General features: G+C 38.5%; 1 protein-coding gene across 1 annotated transcript; it reads right to left on the bottom strand.

Moving 5' to 3' along the window:
• Nucleotides 1-356: 356 nt before the first annotated feature.
• Nucleotides 357-19,331, bottom strand: NSUN2 (NOP2/Sun RNA methyltransferase 2). The gene is made up of 19 exons (XM_059487382.1): nucleotides 19,212-19,331; nucleotides 18,973-19,130; nucleotides 18,713-18,817; nucleotides 18,498-18,603; nucleotides 17,808-17,879; nucleotides 16,040-16,124; nucleotides 15,063-15,255; nucleotides 14,610-14,684; nucleotides 13,429-13,559; nucleotides 10,369-10,442; nucleotides 7,262-7,392; nucleotides 6,602-6,698; nucleotides 5,312-5,487; nucleotides 4,703-4,795; nucleotides 4,182-4,317; nucleotides 2,891-2,971; nucleotides 2,532-2,670; nucleotides 1,580-1,619; nucleotides 357-914 (listed from the first exon to the last, which is right to left on the bottom strand). The coding sequence occupies exons 1-19, from the start codon at nucleotides 19,299-19,301 to the stop codon at nucleotides 509-511; spliced, it is 2,388 nt and encodes a 795-aa protein (XP_059343365.1). The 5' UTR covers nucleotides 19,302-19,331; the 3' UTR covers nucleotides 357-508.
• Nucleotides 19,332-19,496: the final 165 nt, after the last annotated feature.

The following is a 19,496-nucleotide window of genomic DNA, read 5'->3' as shown; positions in this document are numbered from 1 at the left end:
CCAGGTTGTCAGTCACATATCCTGCATGTGCCCTTGTATGGATACACTGATTCTCTTACCCTTTAAAGAACCTGCAGTTATCAACAGTAACCAGATTGGGTGGTAGGTGGGGTAAGCAATCATGGGAGAAAAAATGTTTTTGGAATCTATGTGCTTTGAATGGAACCCTAGGTTTTTCTTCTGAAGGAATTTTTGACCAGTGACACACGTGCAGTGCATTTGTGCATACCACTCTTGCATTAAAAATAAAGACTTGAGATTTTACTGCTGCCTGGTCTGTTGCCAGCAACAGACACACAAACCCACCAATAAAAAGGAATTTAAAATGGTGAAAAGAAGACACACCTGAAGAGAAATCTCTTTATAGCTTTCATTTAAAATATAAAATAGGTGAAACTTTAAAAGAAGAACATCCCATTCTGACCAAATTTTAAAATACAGTTTCATGCTAAAAGCAAAAGTCTGGATGTGAGCCTCATGGAAGCTGCCAAGTAATACAGAAAGAAACCTAATCTTTCACATTACTTGCATCCGTGTCTTTGCCTTCCTGGCTTACATGACTGTTGGCATTTTTACTAGATTGATCTAAATCCTCAATTTTATTTTCTATTTCCATAGCACTGCTTTTGACAGGACTCTGGGAAGACTCTTCACCTATTTCTGCTTCCATTTTTGGGACTAAATCATGTTCTTTATCTTCCACATCCATTTTTTCCTCTGCTTGCACCAGTCTGTGTTGAACTTCTTCCTCAGTTTTGTCTTCCAGGTTCTCCTCTTTCCTCTTTGCTTTAAACACTTCAACCCCCATCATCCTCAGGTAATGAAGTCTCTCATTCTTGGGCACAAAGGCACGCAGTGATGTCTTCCCTTGCCAACCACACAGCACTATTGGACACTGAAGATCATGAGGTTTTCTACAAACAAGCAGTTAAGTTCAGTCAATTATGAGAAAGTTCACCTTCAGAACTTCATTTTATAACCATACACCAATTCTGTGCTAACACTGAATGCATTTTGTAACTATTCACAGAAGATGAAAGTACATTGTTCTTAACTTCAACACCTACACAGACACCTGCTTGTCTACAAGCAAGCATGCAAGCCAAAAACTCAGAAACTCGATGCTGTTCAGTTTTTGCAACAAGCAAAATAATTTCCTGGCTCTGGGTTGAAAACTAATGCAAGGAACAGCAAAATAAAAGGTTACATTTAGAAAATTCTCAAGAGTTTTGTCCACAAAAGTTACTTTGTCCACAAAAAGGAACAATAAAAAGTAACTTTTTCCATTCCAAATGCTGGACTTTACTGGGAAACAAAGAAAGAAATCACATGCAGATTCTGCAGATCTGTTGATCTCTGGCACAACTACCAGCTCTTCTTTATGAAGCCAAATTCTATGCTTGCTCTAAGAATTCACAGACAAGACAGCTTCTTTTCCTGTCTTATTCTCTGTATCCTATATGGCTTTACTGTTTTCCTCACTGCATCTCTATGCCTCTACTTTTGTTTTTGCTGAGTGAAAATAAATTCTTGTCCAGGTCTTAGGAGTGCATAAATGGAAAGCAACACATCTACTTACTCAGGGTCTGGGTCGTACTTCAGAACTATACTTCCCATTGCTACAGGGAACAAAACAAAACAGATGTGTTACTGGCTACAATGATACAATGACTGTAATCTGGAAATGTTCAAGAAAACAAGTTTTTAGACAAACACAGAGCATGACATGGTTAACAGTTATCCACATCAATACACTGAACAATACCAGATTTTATTCCCTTTTTTTTTCAAACCAAAGTATTTACATAGTCACAGATGCGACTGGCTCCTCCAAAATCTCAAACAAACAAATTAAAATACAAAATCCACACAGTGGATTAAGTCACTCAGTGAATCTAGCAGAAAACTTTTAATTAATTAAAATGAACATAAGAGTATGCCAGACCAAACTTCAGAACATTTTTTCTTCCCATTTTGTAACATCAAACATGGAAGTACAAGGATCAGCAATGAATTGTAAATAAAACAATAGCAAAAGGCTGAAAACCAATTTTCATATCTTTAAGCATCTAGTGTAGAGGAAATTAAAAGTTTAATACGAGTAGACATTGCTTCCCATATAAAAGAAAATCAAATCTGAGGAACTATATGTGATACATAAGGTCATGACAAGCAATTGCAGATGACAAACAGTTTCAACTGGAGCATTAACAAGTAGAAAAACCAGAAGCACAAATAAAATCTTTGTTCATCAGATATTTTAAATGCTGCCTCACAGCACTACTTTGCAGAAGTCAAAGGTTTGGCAATTCTTCTGTTCTTTAAAGCTCAAAAACCTTAGAGACTGCAATCAGAAAGGACTACAATTTCTAGCAGCACACTGGCTTTCAGTAATGATTACTTACCTAACAAGTATATTTAAGATAAATTTAGTCCAAATTTTTAGGAAACACAATTTATGCTACAGGATTTTATAGCCTTCTGTGCAAAGAAGAAAAATAATTTTGTGACAGCAAAATTAGTAGGCTTACCCATATCTTTGACTTTCTTCTGTGTTTCACTGCTAAATTTACTTAAGAATGGATTTTCCTGGGTTAGCAGAATTTTGACATCTTCTATGCAGACATTTATAATCCTTGCATGAATGAATGGGTACAGAGTATAAATGCCCTGTTTAATAAATAAAGACAATTGTTTCAAAATTTAACCACTGATTTCTGAAGTAAAAATGTTAAAACAGTACGCACTTTACCTAATACCAGAAACAAAATTCTAAACCATACTGAAAATGTCAATTACCATTAATCTGACAAAGTTAATGCCAGCTGTCTCATGAGGCTCTCGAGGAAACCAAAGTATCTCCTTTGAGAGCACAGTGCTATGCAATTACCTCTTGTGCTAATCTGAATGCACATCCAAACTGTTCACCATCACTGTTGCGAGACCAGACTTTTATCCCTGTGTTGATAACCTGCAAACAGCAAACCAATAAACATCAGTAGGGAGCATAAATTCTAAATTACCATTCTGAACTTGTTTGTTCCTCTTCAACTAAAAGTTTATTTCCACTGAATACTGAATTAATGTGAAAACTTATTCAAGGGAAAAAGAAACTCCTGCTACAAAAATGCGGTGCTCCCTCAATATAAAGCGCCTCTTATTCCTTTTCATATTAAAAACTGAACAGTGTAAGGAAGGGCAGTTTTAAAGAGGGCAACAAACTAATAATATCAAATTTTAATTTTAGTTTGAGTAAGAATTTTCTGTGTGATTCTGGGAAAGTCAGTCAAGGACAGGATTTCAAAAATGTTCAAGTGATTACTATTTGGACACTATCTATTCCTTGTGGTACTCAAAGCCTCACTACCTAACATAATGCACAGTTTCTTAAAATTTTGTCAGTTATGTAGCCATTTCCTGCATAGGGGATAAAAGAATAATTGTTTACCCATCTCAAAGATTTGTTGCAAAGATGTACTGACTATCCTCAAAAATTTTCAAGACTTGACTGGATGAGGCCCCAGAATGTACCTGATCTAGCTTTGAAGTCAGCTCTGTTTGATGTAGGAAGGAAGCTGGACTACATAACCTCATTCCAACCTAAATTACACAATGACTTTTTTGAGACAAATCTTTAGCATTTGCAAGACATTTTCCACAGGGAATCATAAAAAAAATTTCCCTCTATTCTCAAAAAAAATACTTATTATCCCATTATCACTCAGCTTAATGAACTTTCAAAATATTTAATTGTTAAAATTACTTTAAAACAATATCCTTGTGTAACACAGCCAGTATATAACTCAGCTGAACTTATCTTTTTGCTTGGCTTTCAAAGCTCTTAATACTTTTATAATTAAGGGAGTGATAAATAGAACATTGTCAATGTAAACATGTAAAGTTACCTGAAGACTACATAAAAATGCTGGCACACACACAGCACATATATTTCCTCTCTCTACTTTTAAGTTCTCATTCATCCACCAAATATGTACTGATTTTCATCTCAGAGAATGTTATTTTCCTCTCAGAGTCAACTTTTCATCTCTAACACAGGAGGGACAGAGAGGAAACATTAATCTAGACTTTAAAAAAATACAGCCTGTCAGAGGGCTAATCCTCTATGTAAACAGTACACTTGGCAAGTTCAAGGAGATATACACTGATGCTTAGAACCATACCTTCATCTTCTCACTATTGTTCAGAAGCACATTCCTTAGCTCCTTAGAAACCATGTACAGCTGCCTCTTTTTTCCTTCTTGAGTTCGAGTCAGTAAATTCATCTTGGGAAATGATGGGTCCAATGCATAAAACTTCCTGTGACCATAATACTTGTTTTGATTAACTGAGCAATAAAATCACATACTCAAAATGCATGGTTTAGCCCATTTCCTCCAGCTATCTCTGCAAGCACTTAGCACTTTGGCTTCAGAACACAAAGATTAGACTTTCTAAGCTGCATGGCATCAGAAAAGACAAGCTGTTATAGACACTGAGACACACTGGAAAATTTCCAGTGCAAACTCTAGTTGGCTATTTTCATTTAAGTGTTGAGGAGGAGGGGGCCCTGGTGCAAAGTCAGGCAAAAGCTGTTATGCAAGACCAACGAGACCCATCCTTTGTAATGAACCAAACTTGAACTATTAACATCCCTGAGCTAACAGGAATCTTACTGCCAAAACAGACACATCTTTTTTCTTACTGGATAGGAATGAACAATGGATCATCTTCAGGGAGAAACACAAAGGGGTCTTCTTTAAAACCAAACAACTTCATTTTTTTAGATGGTGGAGGTCTAAAATGGAAATAATATTGCATTGTAAATTACACTAAAATTTCACTTGCTTTAAAATCAGTATATTCAGTTCATTTAGTCAACACTTGGCTTATTGTAAAAACAGTATGCCAAAGAGAATACTGGCATTTTCTTGTGCTTCACTAACACTACACACAGTTTAACTTGTTAAAATAAGGAAGTCAAGCAGTGCTTGGAAACAGAGTGCACAAAAACAAGTAAACAGAGATTTCTGATGGAATGATTGTGAAGGCAATACAGATCTTCCAACTTCTGAAAGTATTTTTTCCCTTAACAGAGAAGAAAGTATTAACAGACTTAACAAATGCTAATAAGAAAACTGGTTATTTTCCAAACTTGCTGAATGGAACACAGACAAGACAGAAAATGTGGAAATGCAAGACAACTGAATGAATTCATTATTTTTTTTTGATTGACTTCTAAATTACAAAAGAACTATAGAATACTCAGGAATTGCAGAGCTGTCACGGACAAATACTTAGACATGGTCCTTACCCGCATACTCCTTCCTTTTTACTCTGCTCAGTGTCCAAATTCTGCAATTCTTTGATTTTCTTAGACTCTTCATTTTCAGGAAGTGTTGGTTCTTCAATAATACAGTCAGAACCATTACCTGAATTAGCTGCTGTCACTTCAGTATCTCCTGTTCTTTGTGGTAATTTCTGATGAACCTATTTCAAATTACAGTATTTTCAAAAAAGCGAAAGTAGTATCCAGCTTGTAACAGAAGGCACCTACGTTCTCTTTGTATGTGCTTAATTCCTGTCAATTTGTATGCAAGTGCTTAAACAGATCCATTCAGGGAGTTAATCTGATTACTAGATCAAGATACCACTATAAATTGCATTTACCTCCAGTACTGATCTGGACAGTTTCATACCAACTGTCCAAGAAAGCTATTTCTGTACCATCTACAAAATCACATTCAAGCCGTCAGATTTTTAAAACAGGATCTGCTGTTTTCCTCCTAACACTCAAAATGACACATGCATCCTGCTGCTGCACACAGTCTGTAAGAGTGCTACGATGTTTTAACTTAGAACATCATAAAACTATTTGGAGGGTGCTTACTTCTGAATAAATGCTGCTTCCCTATTGCCACATACATTTTACTCATAAGTTGTTCTAATGAAGCAAATCAAATAAACACCTAAGAGGGATTCACAACAGAAGTTCTCAAAGATATGACAATCTAAGAGATCAAATAAATGACATCAACTTAAAACCCTGTTGACAGGGTTTTAAAGACAATTGACAACAAATGGATTAAAGTCAGATGGCTGAAGCTGCTTCTCCAAACAGTTTTACATCCATTCCCTGTGCTGCTGATCTGCTAATCTGCTAGTGAATCACTCCTGAGCAACCAGCCACAGAGTGAGATAAACTGACATCAGAATTAGCTTACAACACAGCAGAAAAAAGCCTTTTAGCAGGGGACCACACACAGCTGAAGGAAGTGACAGCTTTAGCTATCCAACATAATCTTCTGTAATTCTTTCAAAGCCTTAATTTTAGGGTCAAGATTTAGCTTGTTATTTTACTACCATTTCAAAATCCCCTTTATTTCTTTTTTTTTATTTTATTTTAAAAGTTTTCATGTTTTTTTCATAAACACTTGTTCGGTACTTCATGGATTTAGGAATTTATTTTTAATTGACACACTGAACTATAACTAAAGGGCAGATACAGAACAGTTATAGTATGTCTTCTATTATGTGCAAACTCAAAATCAAAGCCTGAAACATTATCAGCAATTTACATTTTAGATAATTTAAAGGAAGTTACCTTAGGCTGACGTTTATTCCATGGCATTGGAGACTTTTTTATTAAGACAGCCACAAAGAAGCCACCTGTGTTCTGGTGATGTGGCAATATCCTAAGACTAGAGAGAAAATAAAAAAAATGTTGCAGCACATTCATTGATGCATTCATAATCACAAAACACTAGAAGGCTCACATTTATACTTACTTTCAGGATAAGTAGGATTGTGCAGATTTAATTTATCAAACTAGAAACAGAATCTAAATAGAGCATTGTGGCAAAATTACTTGCATCAACGCAACACATTCATTCACTGTTCAAACTTGAACTTTAATGACTCATTTCTAAACAATATTTTTAGAATAGCTGTGGAAAGCCTTTAAAAGCAAGTAAGTCACACTGTGAATATGTTACAGTTTTGCATACTTTTTCAGTAATTTTGACTGTTTATCTCTATTGGATGCGAAGAATTTGACCTTTTCACGTGAGCACTTATTCCTTTTACGCAACTTGCAGTAACTTCTCCCGATCCACGTGAGTTAAAATATTGTGTACTGCCATTACATATGAAGCAATCAAAATATACTCAAACCTACACATTCCTAATCTGACCTAATTATAATTTACCCACAACCATACATGTGACATCAAATCCTCCTAAGAGTTACTCTGGGGAAACTTACCAGCGCTCCAGATTCATTGCCTTTAGCTTCTCTTCATCTTTCACTGGAAACATAGTAGGACGTATTTGTGTTTGTCTATTTGAAGGCACATCTTTCCACTCCTCAAACCACTGCCCATCTTTCAGCATCACCTTCAAAGGGGTAAATATAAATACAGTGAAGAATATAGGTCACTATTTTATAAGTTTTAATTAAAATACTTGCAAACCAAGGTTCAGACACCAAATAAAGAAGTTATTCTCTGGTACAGAAAATTAAGTTCTTTAAAGTGTATTGTTTCTTTGTGCATTGTACGTGTGCGCTTCAGAGTAGGAGATTCTTGCCAGCTGCAGCTCTTTGCTCCACTTCACATGCTTCTAAAAAAAAGCATACAAAGTGCAGATTGATGCTGAATCAACTGCAAAGATTTCCGTTAACCTGCTAAAACATGTGAACCACCAAAATCCAGTGGAAGGACAGTGGTAGAACATGTAAGATCAGGAAGCCATCAGATTTAAGACACTGCTCCTTTTTTCCCATGAGATTGGCTGTGAAGCACTGTGTTATAGGCAGTTTCCAAGCAGTATAATACAAGGGAAAAAACCTACTGCAGTCTAGCAAAGATCAAAACTGAAGAATCCCAATTTCATTACATAAGAAATATGCAGGAGTGCAACACAACAGCTTGGTAGGCAGAAAGCTGCATGACACGGATATATAGAAGTCACTGACAGAGATGTGTTTGTGGAGAGCTGCTGAAGAAACATCTCCATGAATTTTCTAGTGCCTGTACATTTACTTAGAACTCAAAACTTATCTACAGATCCGCTCTAAGACACTGTGTAGACATAACATCACCTCAGTCTGGCTAAGGGTCAAAGCTTTTGATGAACTCTTAAGATACAAGCAGAAGGTTAGAGCCATAACTCTTACAGGAAGGCATTCTGAATGCTTTTCAAGCAAGGATACCAAAGTGAAAAAATAAGCCAGGGAAAATTTGACTTCAGAGCCCTAGATGCCTGGTTTTGTACTGGATGCTAAAGCTGTAAGAAGGGTCCCAAATGGGGATGCACAGGGCAAATGCATAAAATTAATCACTGAAATGAATTAACCACATTTTTGTTGTGAAGGCAACAAAGTAAAGCAGCTGCAGTGATGGCAACGTCAGGACTGGCAAATTTGGTGAAGCAGTTTCATGCATCTCACAGACTGTCTTGAAAGTTTAATCAAGTGCTCTAGTGGAAACTGAAATGAAACATTTATCTAGACTACAATTTCACTAAGAACTTTGGAATGCAGATTTCAGCATCATGAAGTCTGGCACTTCTCAGACACTGATCAGATCACACCTTGTGCCTTTCTACATTTCCTGAAATAGAAATTACTGTACTTTCAGAATTAGTATTTCAAGTCAAAATATGCTACATTTCATAGTGCTAGATGGAGACAAGACAGACTGTACTTCTGAACAGCTCTTCTTTGGAAGTCATGACTCAAGCTTGAGAAAAATCAACAACAGGACTGATAAATAACCAAAGTCTAAAAAAAAATTATTTTCGTTTTACCAGAAAAACTGCGTATCAGTCCTGTGCTGTTCAGTTTTGGTTTACCAGCCTAACTGGTAGGTTGGTGTGACTGGTAGAATGACAAAGCACCAAAGAACACTCTGAACTCTTCTCTATTGCACATTTTACTGACCACCTGCTAGAGCAGAAGGAACAGTAAAAGCGTTGCAGGAACAGATGACCAAATCTGGAGTTAAAAAGGTGTCTTCCTTCAAGCCCAAAATAATTCACTGGAGTTCACTCATCATCTGGCTCAACGAAGGAGTACTGAATGCTATTTCCAAGCACCAAAGTGTCTTTTGAACAAAACCTTATTTTTGATTTTGCTGTTCCCAGAGATTTAGAGTCAACTGATGTTCAGGAATATTCAGTGCAATCAATCAGAGCTCCTAGAAAACAAATTCTGCACCAGGGAACAAAAGACTACACCAAGAAAAAACAGCAGCAAAGTTAGCAAATACATCCATAGTGACATGCTAGCCAGTGAGGCATGAAAATATACAGTAGCAGCAAATCAGGTCTGAAAAAAGTCTGGCAAACTTTCAACACACTTTATCAGACTAGTTTTTAAAACCTATTAGGGAGATTTATATTTCAACTGCAAACAGAGAAATACATGCTACAGGGAATAGAATATACCTTAGTGATCATTATATAAATATATATATAGTGCCTTTATGGAGTAGCAAAAAAAGGTAAAATCAAAATCACAGAGCCACAGCTATGCATTACATTTATTCTTCAAGTACAAGTATACAGCGTAAACTTTAGGAACTGTAAGAAGAAATAAATCAACTAGTTTCTAAGCTGCATTTCCAGTGGCAGAACATATACAAATCTTTATTCCCAGCATCTTGTTCATTAGCCTGTACACAGGCATAAACCTACCTGGCATTGCAAGAGACTAGTGAGATGGTAAGACAGAAGACCCAATGGCATTGCAAAGGCACACACTTATAACTAAAATTTAATCAGTATCTTTCCCCACTACCACAATGGCCTTCTACTATTCTTGACTATACTCTTGAAAGCAAGCTGAAGCAGCTTTGGGTTTTTTGCCCCTTCCTATTAGTTTGTTTCCAAAACTGAAATAATTTAAGGCCTGGAACAAAATACAGGATGCTCTTACTATTCTAGGATTAGTCCCATCACTGCAGGCTTTACAGCTTATTTGCAGAAACAGTTTCACAACTTTTACTTCCAAATGAAATAAATGGATCAGCTGAAGCACTGCAGAATCTTACATTCATGGACCCTGAAGACAGAGATGGATGGCTAACATTAAAAGTGGCTGAAATTATGTTGCCATCTACAGGCCACATACACACAACACAATAGGGAATTGTAGCAAGAAAGTATAGGAGACAGAGGAAAGAAACCTAGAGATGAGGAGTAAAGAGCCTACCCTTGCAAAGACTTTCAGCTTGGCTCTCTCCCCTAAACATCAAATCTCTGCCATTAATGCAGCTCAACCTAATTTTGTGACATGTTACACTTCAGAATTTCCCTAATTTAACACTCTACCATAGACCAAGAACTTTACAAAAATATCAGGTTAAGTACCTTCCATTTTGTAATTCCTGGCATCCTCTTCAAACCTGGTAACTCAGAAGAGACATCAGCAAGTTCTAAGGCACCTGAAATCCCAAGAACATAAATGTTTTGAAAACAGAAGAGTTATGTTGCCAATTGACTTTTATAAAAATAGTTTTCCTTAAAGTTTTAAGCCATTTTACGAACAGTACCATTTAAAACTTTCAAGAAATAAAATGCTATACAACTTCTACCACTTACATTAACAAAGAAGGTGGGAAGAACTGTTAATAACAACTACATAAGATGTAACCATAAATTACCCAAAATATAATGGTTAGATATTTTCGTAGCAGCTGCAGAGAAATAATCTACAGCCTGTATCATTAAACATCAGTGTTCTAAGCAATGGAATCATTGAAGTTCTTATTCTCATTTACTCATCAGCATTTGGATTTACTACACTGATTAAGTATTTTTCAGGGAATAACTTTTAGTATAACTAAGCCTTCTGAAATGCCTACAATATTCTAATTTCAAGGACTTACAATCTCAATATATTCCAATGACAGAGGAAAGAGAATGTTAATTTTAAAACGGAATGGAAAATTCCTAACTGTTTAACACTAACATGACGAAAGACTATGTGCCTAAAGTATATCAAATGACTGCAAGAAACATCAACAGCTTAATTTACTGAATAAAATCTTCAAGCTGCCCAAAGTCTGGAAGGAATTATATAAAAATTTACTGCTTAAATCAGTGGTCTCCCTAGAAAATAATAACTTTTAACATTGCTTTTCTGTGACTCTAAATACATAAGATATTTAACAGTCAGGTATGTTTTTCCTCGTGTCGTACACAATTTATCAACCTGTCCTACATGACTATGACCATTTACTCTTACAGTGACAGCTTAAGTAAGTCTTTTAAATAAATGAAAAGGAGATTGATGAATTCATAGAAAAATTCAAAAATGATGTCTCAAATGTGATTACACTTGATGTTTTGTATCCATCCTTTGAATACTCCTGCCTCCCTACAGCATGACTTCAGTTGTTGTCCCAAGACTCCCTCAGACTTATCAGGCACTGAAGAGTCTGTCAGAAGTGCTACAGTTTCCAATAGTTGCTACATGGTACAAAAATGCCTGCTCCCTCATGCCTAAGGGGAAAGCAATCTCTCATCTTCACACATCTGCTTCAGCAAGGTAACACTGCTACAACTACCAACAAACCTTCTGGACTGACCCGAACTAACTCTTGAGGTACAATGCCCCTTGCAGACCACTGCACTGCCTCTTTACTGCTGCCTTCCTAAGCTACACCTGGGTTCAAGCTCCAAGGATAACATTCACTTGCTGGGACACATCACAGCCTCCAAGTATGCTTCAAAATACCTCCATGGGCAGAGACTACATCTGAACATCATAGCCAGTCCTTCCTTCAAAGCACTCAATTTCCCCCAGGTGCTGCAATTGCTGGCCTCCACATCCTACTGCTTTTGAGCTCTTATCCCAACTAGATCTTAATGCTTTCCAATCCTGTCACTGTTAAAATTAATGCTTGCTTACTATGGCCTTCAATAAGCCAAGCATACTGTAATTTACTGGAAACGTGTCTATGATTACCAAACAAACTACTTCTAAATAAAAATGTCCTTTCACAGAATAAGCTGGGTTGGACCCACCAAGACCATCGGGTCCAACTCAGGCCCTCTGCAGGACACCCCAAGAGTCACACCATGTGCCTGAGAGCATTGTCCAAACACTTCTGGAACTCTGCTGAGCTGTGACAACTTCCCTGGGGAGCCTGTTCCAGTGCCCAACCACCCTCTGGGTGAAAAACCTTTCCTGATATCCAATGTAAACCTCCCCTGACACAACTTCAGGCCATTCCCATGGGTCTTGTCACTGGTCACCTGCCCTTCCTCTTCCCTTCATGAGGAAGTTTCAGACTGCAATGAGTCCCCTCAGTCTCCTCTAGGCTGAACAGAACAAGTTACCTCAGCCACTCATCATCAGGCTTTTCCTGTAAACCCTTTATCATCTTTGAAGCCCTCCTTTGCATGCTCTCTAATAGTTTAAGACTTCCTTATATTGAAGTGATCAAACTGCACACAGGACATAAGACAAAGCTGCCCCAGTGCACAGAAGAGTGGGAGTAGAAATTACATCGACAATTCCTAATTAATCTGCAAGCACTTTAGCTAAAGTGCTGTTTCTAAGACAATGAAATTTCATGCATAATTTGGGGCCAGAATAGCTATTGGCACAAAGCAAACATTACACAAAACAAGCTACCAACTTCCAAAGTGCAGCTCCAGGAGCAATAGAGCTGCTTCTGCTCTGTAAAAGACTCAACTTTTAAAAGTCTATGGAACTTTCCATGCCAAATCCAATTAGATGTTTCCAAATTTCAGGTTATGGATTCAGAAAAAACCAGTATACACCAGCTACTAAATGCGCTACTGAACCCTACTGTCACAAAGTGATGCAGTGCAGCTTCTCAGTTCATCTCAGTTCTTCTGCCCCTTGTAACCTCAGCCTTCACATTCAAGCCAAAAATGAAAAAAAATCCCATGAGTTTAAACACATTAAAAATCCAAGCCTGTCAAAATGTGGGGCAAAGGATGCTAAAGGTATCAGTGACTCCCACCTACTGGTGTACAATTACTTTGCTCTAACTGCTTAACTACACTCCAGGCTTTTTACTTCTGTAGTGCACAGCAGCAATGTTCTACACTGAGTTTTCCAAAGGAATTACAGATGTCAGACATGGATTCCAAACAGTGAAAGCAGTTGGTGGGAGCCAGATAACAGAGACTGAATGCCACTGATCTGCAGAAGTGCTTTCTGTATCATTTAGACAACTCTTCAGGTTTTGTATTTGCAGCTGATTCACTCACATTTAAGATGAGATGCTGCTCATTAATGAAATTCTATTGGTACAAAAAGATTTCCATAGTTGTGCAAAGTAGCAGCGTATTACCCACACTAAGATTATCACTAGTACCATCATACACATAGCCTTTTTTGGGTTGAGGGAAAGAAAAAAAAGTTTCCCACTCTGTTCAAGCTCACATTCTCACCTTGACTCTTTTCTAGCAGAGATGCGATCACAGCTTCATTTTCGATGGGATTCAAGGAACACGTGGAATACACCATTCTCCCGCCTTCTGCCAGCTGCTCAACACCACGGGTTGCAATTCTCAACTGCAAACTAACAGAACACCCTTGGTCTGGCCAGCTATCATTCAGGAACACACAAACAGCTTTACTGCAGACACACAACTGCCCATGGGCTAAGCCAGCACTTGGGGAGTTCTACAGCTGTACACAAATTATAGTCAGTGCTGATCTAAGTCAGCTTAGTGCACTCTATACTGCAGACACACTCACAATGACACCTATTACATTAAAGCAACAATTAGCAACATTAACACTAACACAGCATAACTTTGAACATATTTTTTTCTTTCTAGTGCCTAATCAGTTTTATTATGGAGTACTCTAGAAAAATAACACCGAAAATATGACTCTTCTCAGAAATGAGGAGTAATCTGACTATTACAAATATTATGGATACCATAGCAGTGGCCTTCTGAGAAAGGTATCACTGAGCTGGACCATGAGTTTAGACCCTACCTGCATACTTCCAACCAAAATGAGACCTGCAATAATGAATGAGTTGCCAAGAAGTCATAGGTCAGCTGAGTCACACTAACCAATGGTATCCTCAGCTTGTTAAAAATACACAGTAAAATGTTCTGATTTTTTTAATCTTTTCAATCAGTACATTTTACCATGTGCCTGCACTAGGCTAAGTACTCATTCACCATCACTTTACATAAATCCATCTCAGGTAACTGAACTGTGTATGATCTCTAAAATCCTAAAGACTTTAAAATATCACTAATAAATTTTACAACTTACTGTTATTTTCTAGCAGTATTTTACCTGCCTAAATGCCAAGAATACTAACCAAGTGATTTGTTGCATTTTATTAGCTATCCTGTCTAAATCAATTAAATGAGTATTTCCATGACAGTTAATCATAACAATACAAGCAATTTAGATTCACATGCTTCCCCTCCTCACATCTGAAACCCTACACTTCCTCTCAATAGGACTAAGCTCTTGATTTGAAAGAAAAATTACTCTTCCTAGTCTTCACAGTCATATATTAACATGTGAATATATGCAGATGTTAAAGATATAGAAAAAGGAGAGAAAAATGAAAGAAGTGCAGATGTGCAATAAGCATTTTTACCCATGGAGCTGCAAACTGTTTTGTGTTGTCCACTTCTTCCATACATCAATGTTTTTCCTCATGGTTCCATCTCCGCTGCAACAGAGGTCAAACAGATTTGTATTATTTGAGTGTAAGACTCTTTCCATACCAAAGTGATTTACAGCAGCACAATAATAGCAATCCCTCTCCCTTGTAACAAGTTCTCCTACACTGTTCTGTTTCCTCACTCCCTTTGTATTTCAGTGTCCTGAACATAAGGTCAAAATTTGAAGCCCTTCAACTGATCAAATTTAAGGACAACTTGGAATGAAAAAATTCACCTCAATTCTGTATCCCCACACTTAAAAAGCATTCCAAACTATACATCCTAACTCACTAATCTACTCAAAAGGCACAATTCAGCAACATAAAAAATTTATCACTACACTTAAAGCAGTAAAATCCATGTATTCAAGTTGACATGCAAGGTACCTGCAGGGGACATCACATAAAATCCTGTCATAGAAGAGGATCTCTTTTCTTCCATCAATGTCTATTTGAAGGTTAGGAATGCTGGAGGCATCATGATTTACCACCATGATGCATGGACTGTTTAATCTCTTAGCCTGATGAACCAGCAAATAGCAGCGCTTGTTGTCAACATCATTGGCAATTACAAAACCACCTGGGAACATAAAACAGTGGGAAAATGCTTTACTATTCAACAGATAAATATTTTACATAGTTTATTACCTTAGCTCTGAAAGTTCTGTAAACCTTTCACTAGAGATTTTTACTTAAAAGACTGCTCATGAACAGGGGAGCCCTTACTGAGCATAACCTAAAGCAAATTGAAGGTTAACTGATGTGTCAGTCTTAAGAGTTTCAGCTCCCACCCTGTGGCAGTAAGACACAGCCAAGGGTCCTTCAACTTTTCAAAGGAAAACCTCTAAAATAGAAAAAACCCCACTGCCACCAAAAACAATCTCTACATCAGCAAAGTTTCAGTACAATGCAGAAAGAATCCACACGTTCTCTACAGCTACAGTGTCAGGGGGCAGTATCTTCTGTGAGCATCTAAACAAAAATAAAGACTCTGAAGTTTACAAAAATGATAAATATCACGATTTCTTTAAGTCTAAAGCAGCTTAATCCAGTGTTTGCAGGATACCACGAAAGCACAGAGGCTCATGGGCTGCTATCTACTAAGTAAACCTGATTTATGTACAGGAATTAAGCTCTAATCACATGTACTGTAATTTGAACTGAAAAGATACATATAATTCATGTCTGTTTTTCAAGCAAAGGAAGTCCATGAAGTTCCAAATGTGTACTTTTAATCTCATAACAATCCCTTGGGGAATTCAGTATGTAGTAAAATGCAGTTACTCATCTGTGACATTAAAAACAATCTACTACAAGAAAAAGCAGAAATTTCAAGTCACAAGTATTTAGTTTTCCAGACTTACTGGGAAAGGGAACATTCATGTCTGCATGCAACATTTCAATGAGCTGTGCAGTCTTAGATCCAGGAGCAGCACACATATCTAGAATCTACAAATATAAGAAAATTTTTAAAATTCCTGCCTTGTACTTTTTCAGTACTTGAGAAATTTACTATGTTCCTGTTTAAATTAAGTATTTTTGAATATGTAGAATTATGACTGTTCTGAACACCAATTTAAAAAAAAACAAAAACCAAAAAATGATGAAGAATATACAAGGCTAAATATACTCTAAAACTAAACATACTCTAAAAGTGTCCAGTAAACTGATGGTGGGGGAAAATTAAATGGGAAAAATAGATTAAAAATGAGACGGAAATTAATTTTATCCTTGTGGAAGACTAAATCAGCATGTTAGACGTGACATACAGAACATGCTAGTTAAGCAAAAGTAACCTGAAATTCTGGTCCAAACAAGCAGCTCCAAAACTAAGGCACTAAGGACCATGAAAGGCCCTAAAAGACAAGTCACGGCATCATTATATCATTAAACATTTGCTGTTTTGGCATAAGAGAGACAAAAATCTATTCTTAGCCTGATTTATGAAATCTTACATGCATTTTTGCAAAACACTGCAACACTCACCCAAATTAACCATTCAACATAAAGCCTTTATACTGCTAGCTTATCATATACAATGTAAGGTGTGTGCAAAAATATCCCCACAATTTGTGTTTTACATTAAGATGAACGTGTTCACCACCTGTTCAATCCCAGACAGAAATAAAAATACACCTGGGACACATCAGGACCGAGACTTTCAATTTACTATTCACTTAAAAGAGATTAATAGATCTTGTCTCACATAAAACAGCCATAGCTGTCATATACTGGGTTGGGGTGAAAAGTAGGAGGAAAAAGGTGAAAAGTTACAGATGCTAAGTACAGCTGATATAAAAACAATTGTGTACAAACTAGTCTTTAAAACACATGTTAGAAGTTTGATAAACATAAAAATTCAAGGTACAGCATGAAAATTTAACAAAGAAGAACACAGCATGGCTGCTTGAGATAGCAAGGCAACTAGCTCATTAATTTAACAGATTAAGAGAGTGAGGCTGCCTGACAGATTCAGTCAGCAAACAAGAACAGAGTATGAAAACATCACAAAATTAGAGCAGAAAGTTTGCTACCAGATATCCTCATTCCTATGGCATGCCCTAAGAAAATACCATGGGCATTCCTTACACACTACAGTTAAAGTTAGCACCCTACGTTTAGCCACCACCAACAGCATGTTTCAGCTCACCCAAAATATTTCACCTAACAGATTATTTATAGAGCAGAATTTTTCAGCTCCTTCAAAAGGCATAGAGGAGTGAAATCTATGAGGTAGGGAATATTATCACTTGCATCTTGAAAACTACATCTGTTCACAGTGTGATGGAGGGAGGAAGTTAAAAACAGTTACCTTACTTTAAAAACAGGTTGCAACAAGAATACATAACTCAGATGCAGCCAAACACACACTCTGGAAATAAGACTATCCAATTGCCTAAAATCAAAGTGCTTTTTGCAGGGTGTTACACAGCTGAAAAAGGAGATGCTCCTCTGATAGTGTTTTTGTGATCTGAACATTAATTGAGTGTTGCTGTTGATGTGCAGAAAGCATGAAATGTAACAACACAAAACAGAACCGAGTATCAGCCCTGACACTGCTCTTGTGATTTGTAGCTCAGTTAAGCTAATTTCAGGGAACAAACTTCAGTACACGTTATATTCTAGACTTACCTTATGATGAGGGCTAACATTAAGCAGCAGAGGTGGGATCATACTAACAGCCTCCTGACGACTGATGTTTCCCTTGAAAGGAAAAAAGAAATTGAATTTGTTTTTATTCCAGAAATAAAAATAAAGAATACATTTCTTTTGCAATAAAACTTTTAAATTGTTATGTATTAAAATAAGAAAGCAGTCAGAAACACACTACTATAAACTTAGGACTAAATTCTGTTAGAATTTAACTAAAAAAAATCCCACTTTCTCACCCAATTAAAATTTCTAATAATTGCATATTTGCTCCAATTGTATTAATTGTGCAGTTTCTGCTCAAAAGAGAGGAGAAACTGGCTCGAAGCAAGTGACAAACATCCATCACTTAAGTGCTGTCATGCCCATGCATGCACTTTCTACCAGGTTTAAACATTTGGTTTCTCACAGCAACTGATCATTTTACAGGGACTCATTTTAACATCCCCAATAAGAGCAAAAAAATGCAATTAATTTAGGCAAATATTTGTAGCTGCAGTTATGCACCAGAATCATTGGATGCACCACTGCCAACTGCACCACAAAATTCAGATTCTTCTGAGCTATTCAAATTCTGAGAGAAAAAAGAGAGTCTCCATCTTTCATGATGTATTTCAATAAAACACTGCTCAGAATATGCCAGAAAAAAATCAAGATCTATCCAAAACTTACACATTCTGTCTCGCTAACCAGAAACTGATGAAACTTTTCCAGTTGAGGGGACTTGCGTAAGATTTTTCTACTCAAGTTAGTGTGCCAGGCTAACTCTTCAGGATACCTGGTGGAAAAGAGATGGGAAAAGAACAGAAGCAGAAAAAATAGACGGATGAGCCAGGCTGGCTGATGGGAACACGCAGAATGTCTGATCTCGCCTCCAGATCACTCACCAGCTCAGCGACTGCGGCATCTCGACCTTTTGGCCGTCCACCTCCAGGTCCTGCAGCTCTCGGAAGTACTTTTCCTTCAAGCAGTGGAGGATCTCTCTGGCGTGGCTGCATGGGGAGACACGGGAGGGACACCGGATGGAGAATCACAGAATCACAGCACGGTCCGGGCTGGAAGGAGCCCTAAGGCCGGCGCAGTTCCACCCCCTGCCGCGGCTGGGAACGTCCCCGTGTGCCGGCGGCTCCGGGAGCGCCAGCCGTACCTGCGGTAGCCGGTGATGCGCAGCGTGGCGGGCAGCGGCTCCCGCAGCGCCGCCATGAACGCGTCCCACTCTCCGGCGGGCACGATGCCCAGCTCCCGGTAGTACCGCTCGAACAGCTCGTTCTCCTTCACGATCTCGGGGTAGCCGCCGGCCCAGTCCTGAAGAAAAACATCGCCGCCGTCAGCCCAGCGGCCCCGGCGCTCCCCGCCCCGCTTCACCTCCCCGGGCCCGGCTCTCACCGCCTGGTCGCCGCCGCCGCCGCCGCCACCCCGCTCCTGCCGCTGCTGCTGCTGCTGCTGCCGCCGGCGGTCCCGCGCCCTGCGGCCCATGGCAGCCAGGCGGCGGCCGAGCCGCGCCACCAGCCCCGCCGTCAGGAAGAGCGGCCGCTCCCGCCCCGCTCCCGGCCGGCCAGAGGGACCGCGCGGCGGCCGCGTGCTCCCGGCGCGCACGCGCGAGCCCGCCCGCCTTCTCCCGGCGCCGCTTCCCGGCGGAACTTCCCGAGCGCCGGGCCCAGCCCGGCGCGG

The sequence above is a fragment of the Ammospiza nelsoni genome, chromosome 1 (genome assembly GCF_027579445.1).
Source record: "Ammospiza nelsoni isolate bAmmNel1 chromosome 1, bAmmNel1.pri, whole genome shotgun sequence".
NCBI classification, from domain to species: Eukaryota; Metazoa; Chordata; class Aves; order Passeriformes; family Passerellidae; genus Ammospiza; species Ammospiza nelsoni.
Note: the sequence above shows the minus strand (reverse complement) of the source record. Positions and strands in the feature narration are given on the sequence as shown.

What these genes read in the sequence shown, in the direction of transcription:
- NSUN2 (XM_059487382.1), bottom strand. Translation starts at nt 19,301, where the DNA reads ATGGGCCGCAGGGCGCGGGACCGCCGGCGGCAGCAGCAGCAGCAGCAG. An exon ending in AACAGTTTGCAGCTCCATGG is followed by an intron (nt 13,560 to 14,609) that starts GTAAAAATGCTT and finishes GTGTTCTGTTAG; the next exon opens with TTTGCAGTTGAGAATTGCAA. An exon ending in GCAATGAATCTGGAGCGCTG is followed by an intron (nt 6,699 to 7,261) that starts GTAAGTTTCCCC and finishes TTTTCTCTCTAG; the next exon opens with TCTTAGGATATTGCCACATC.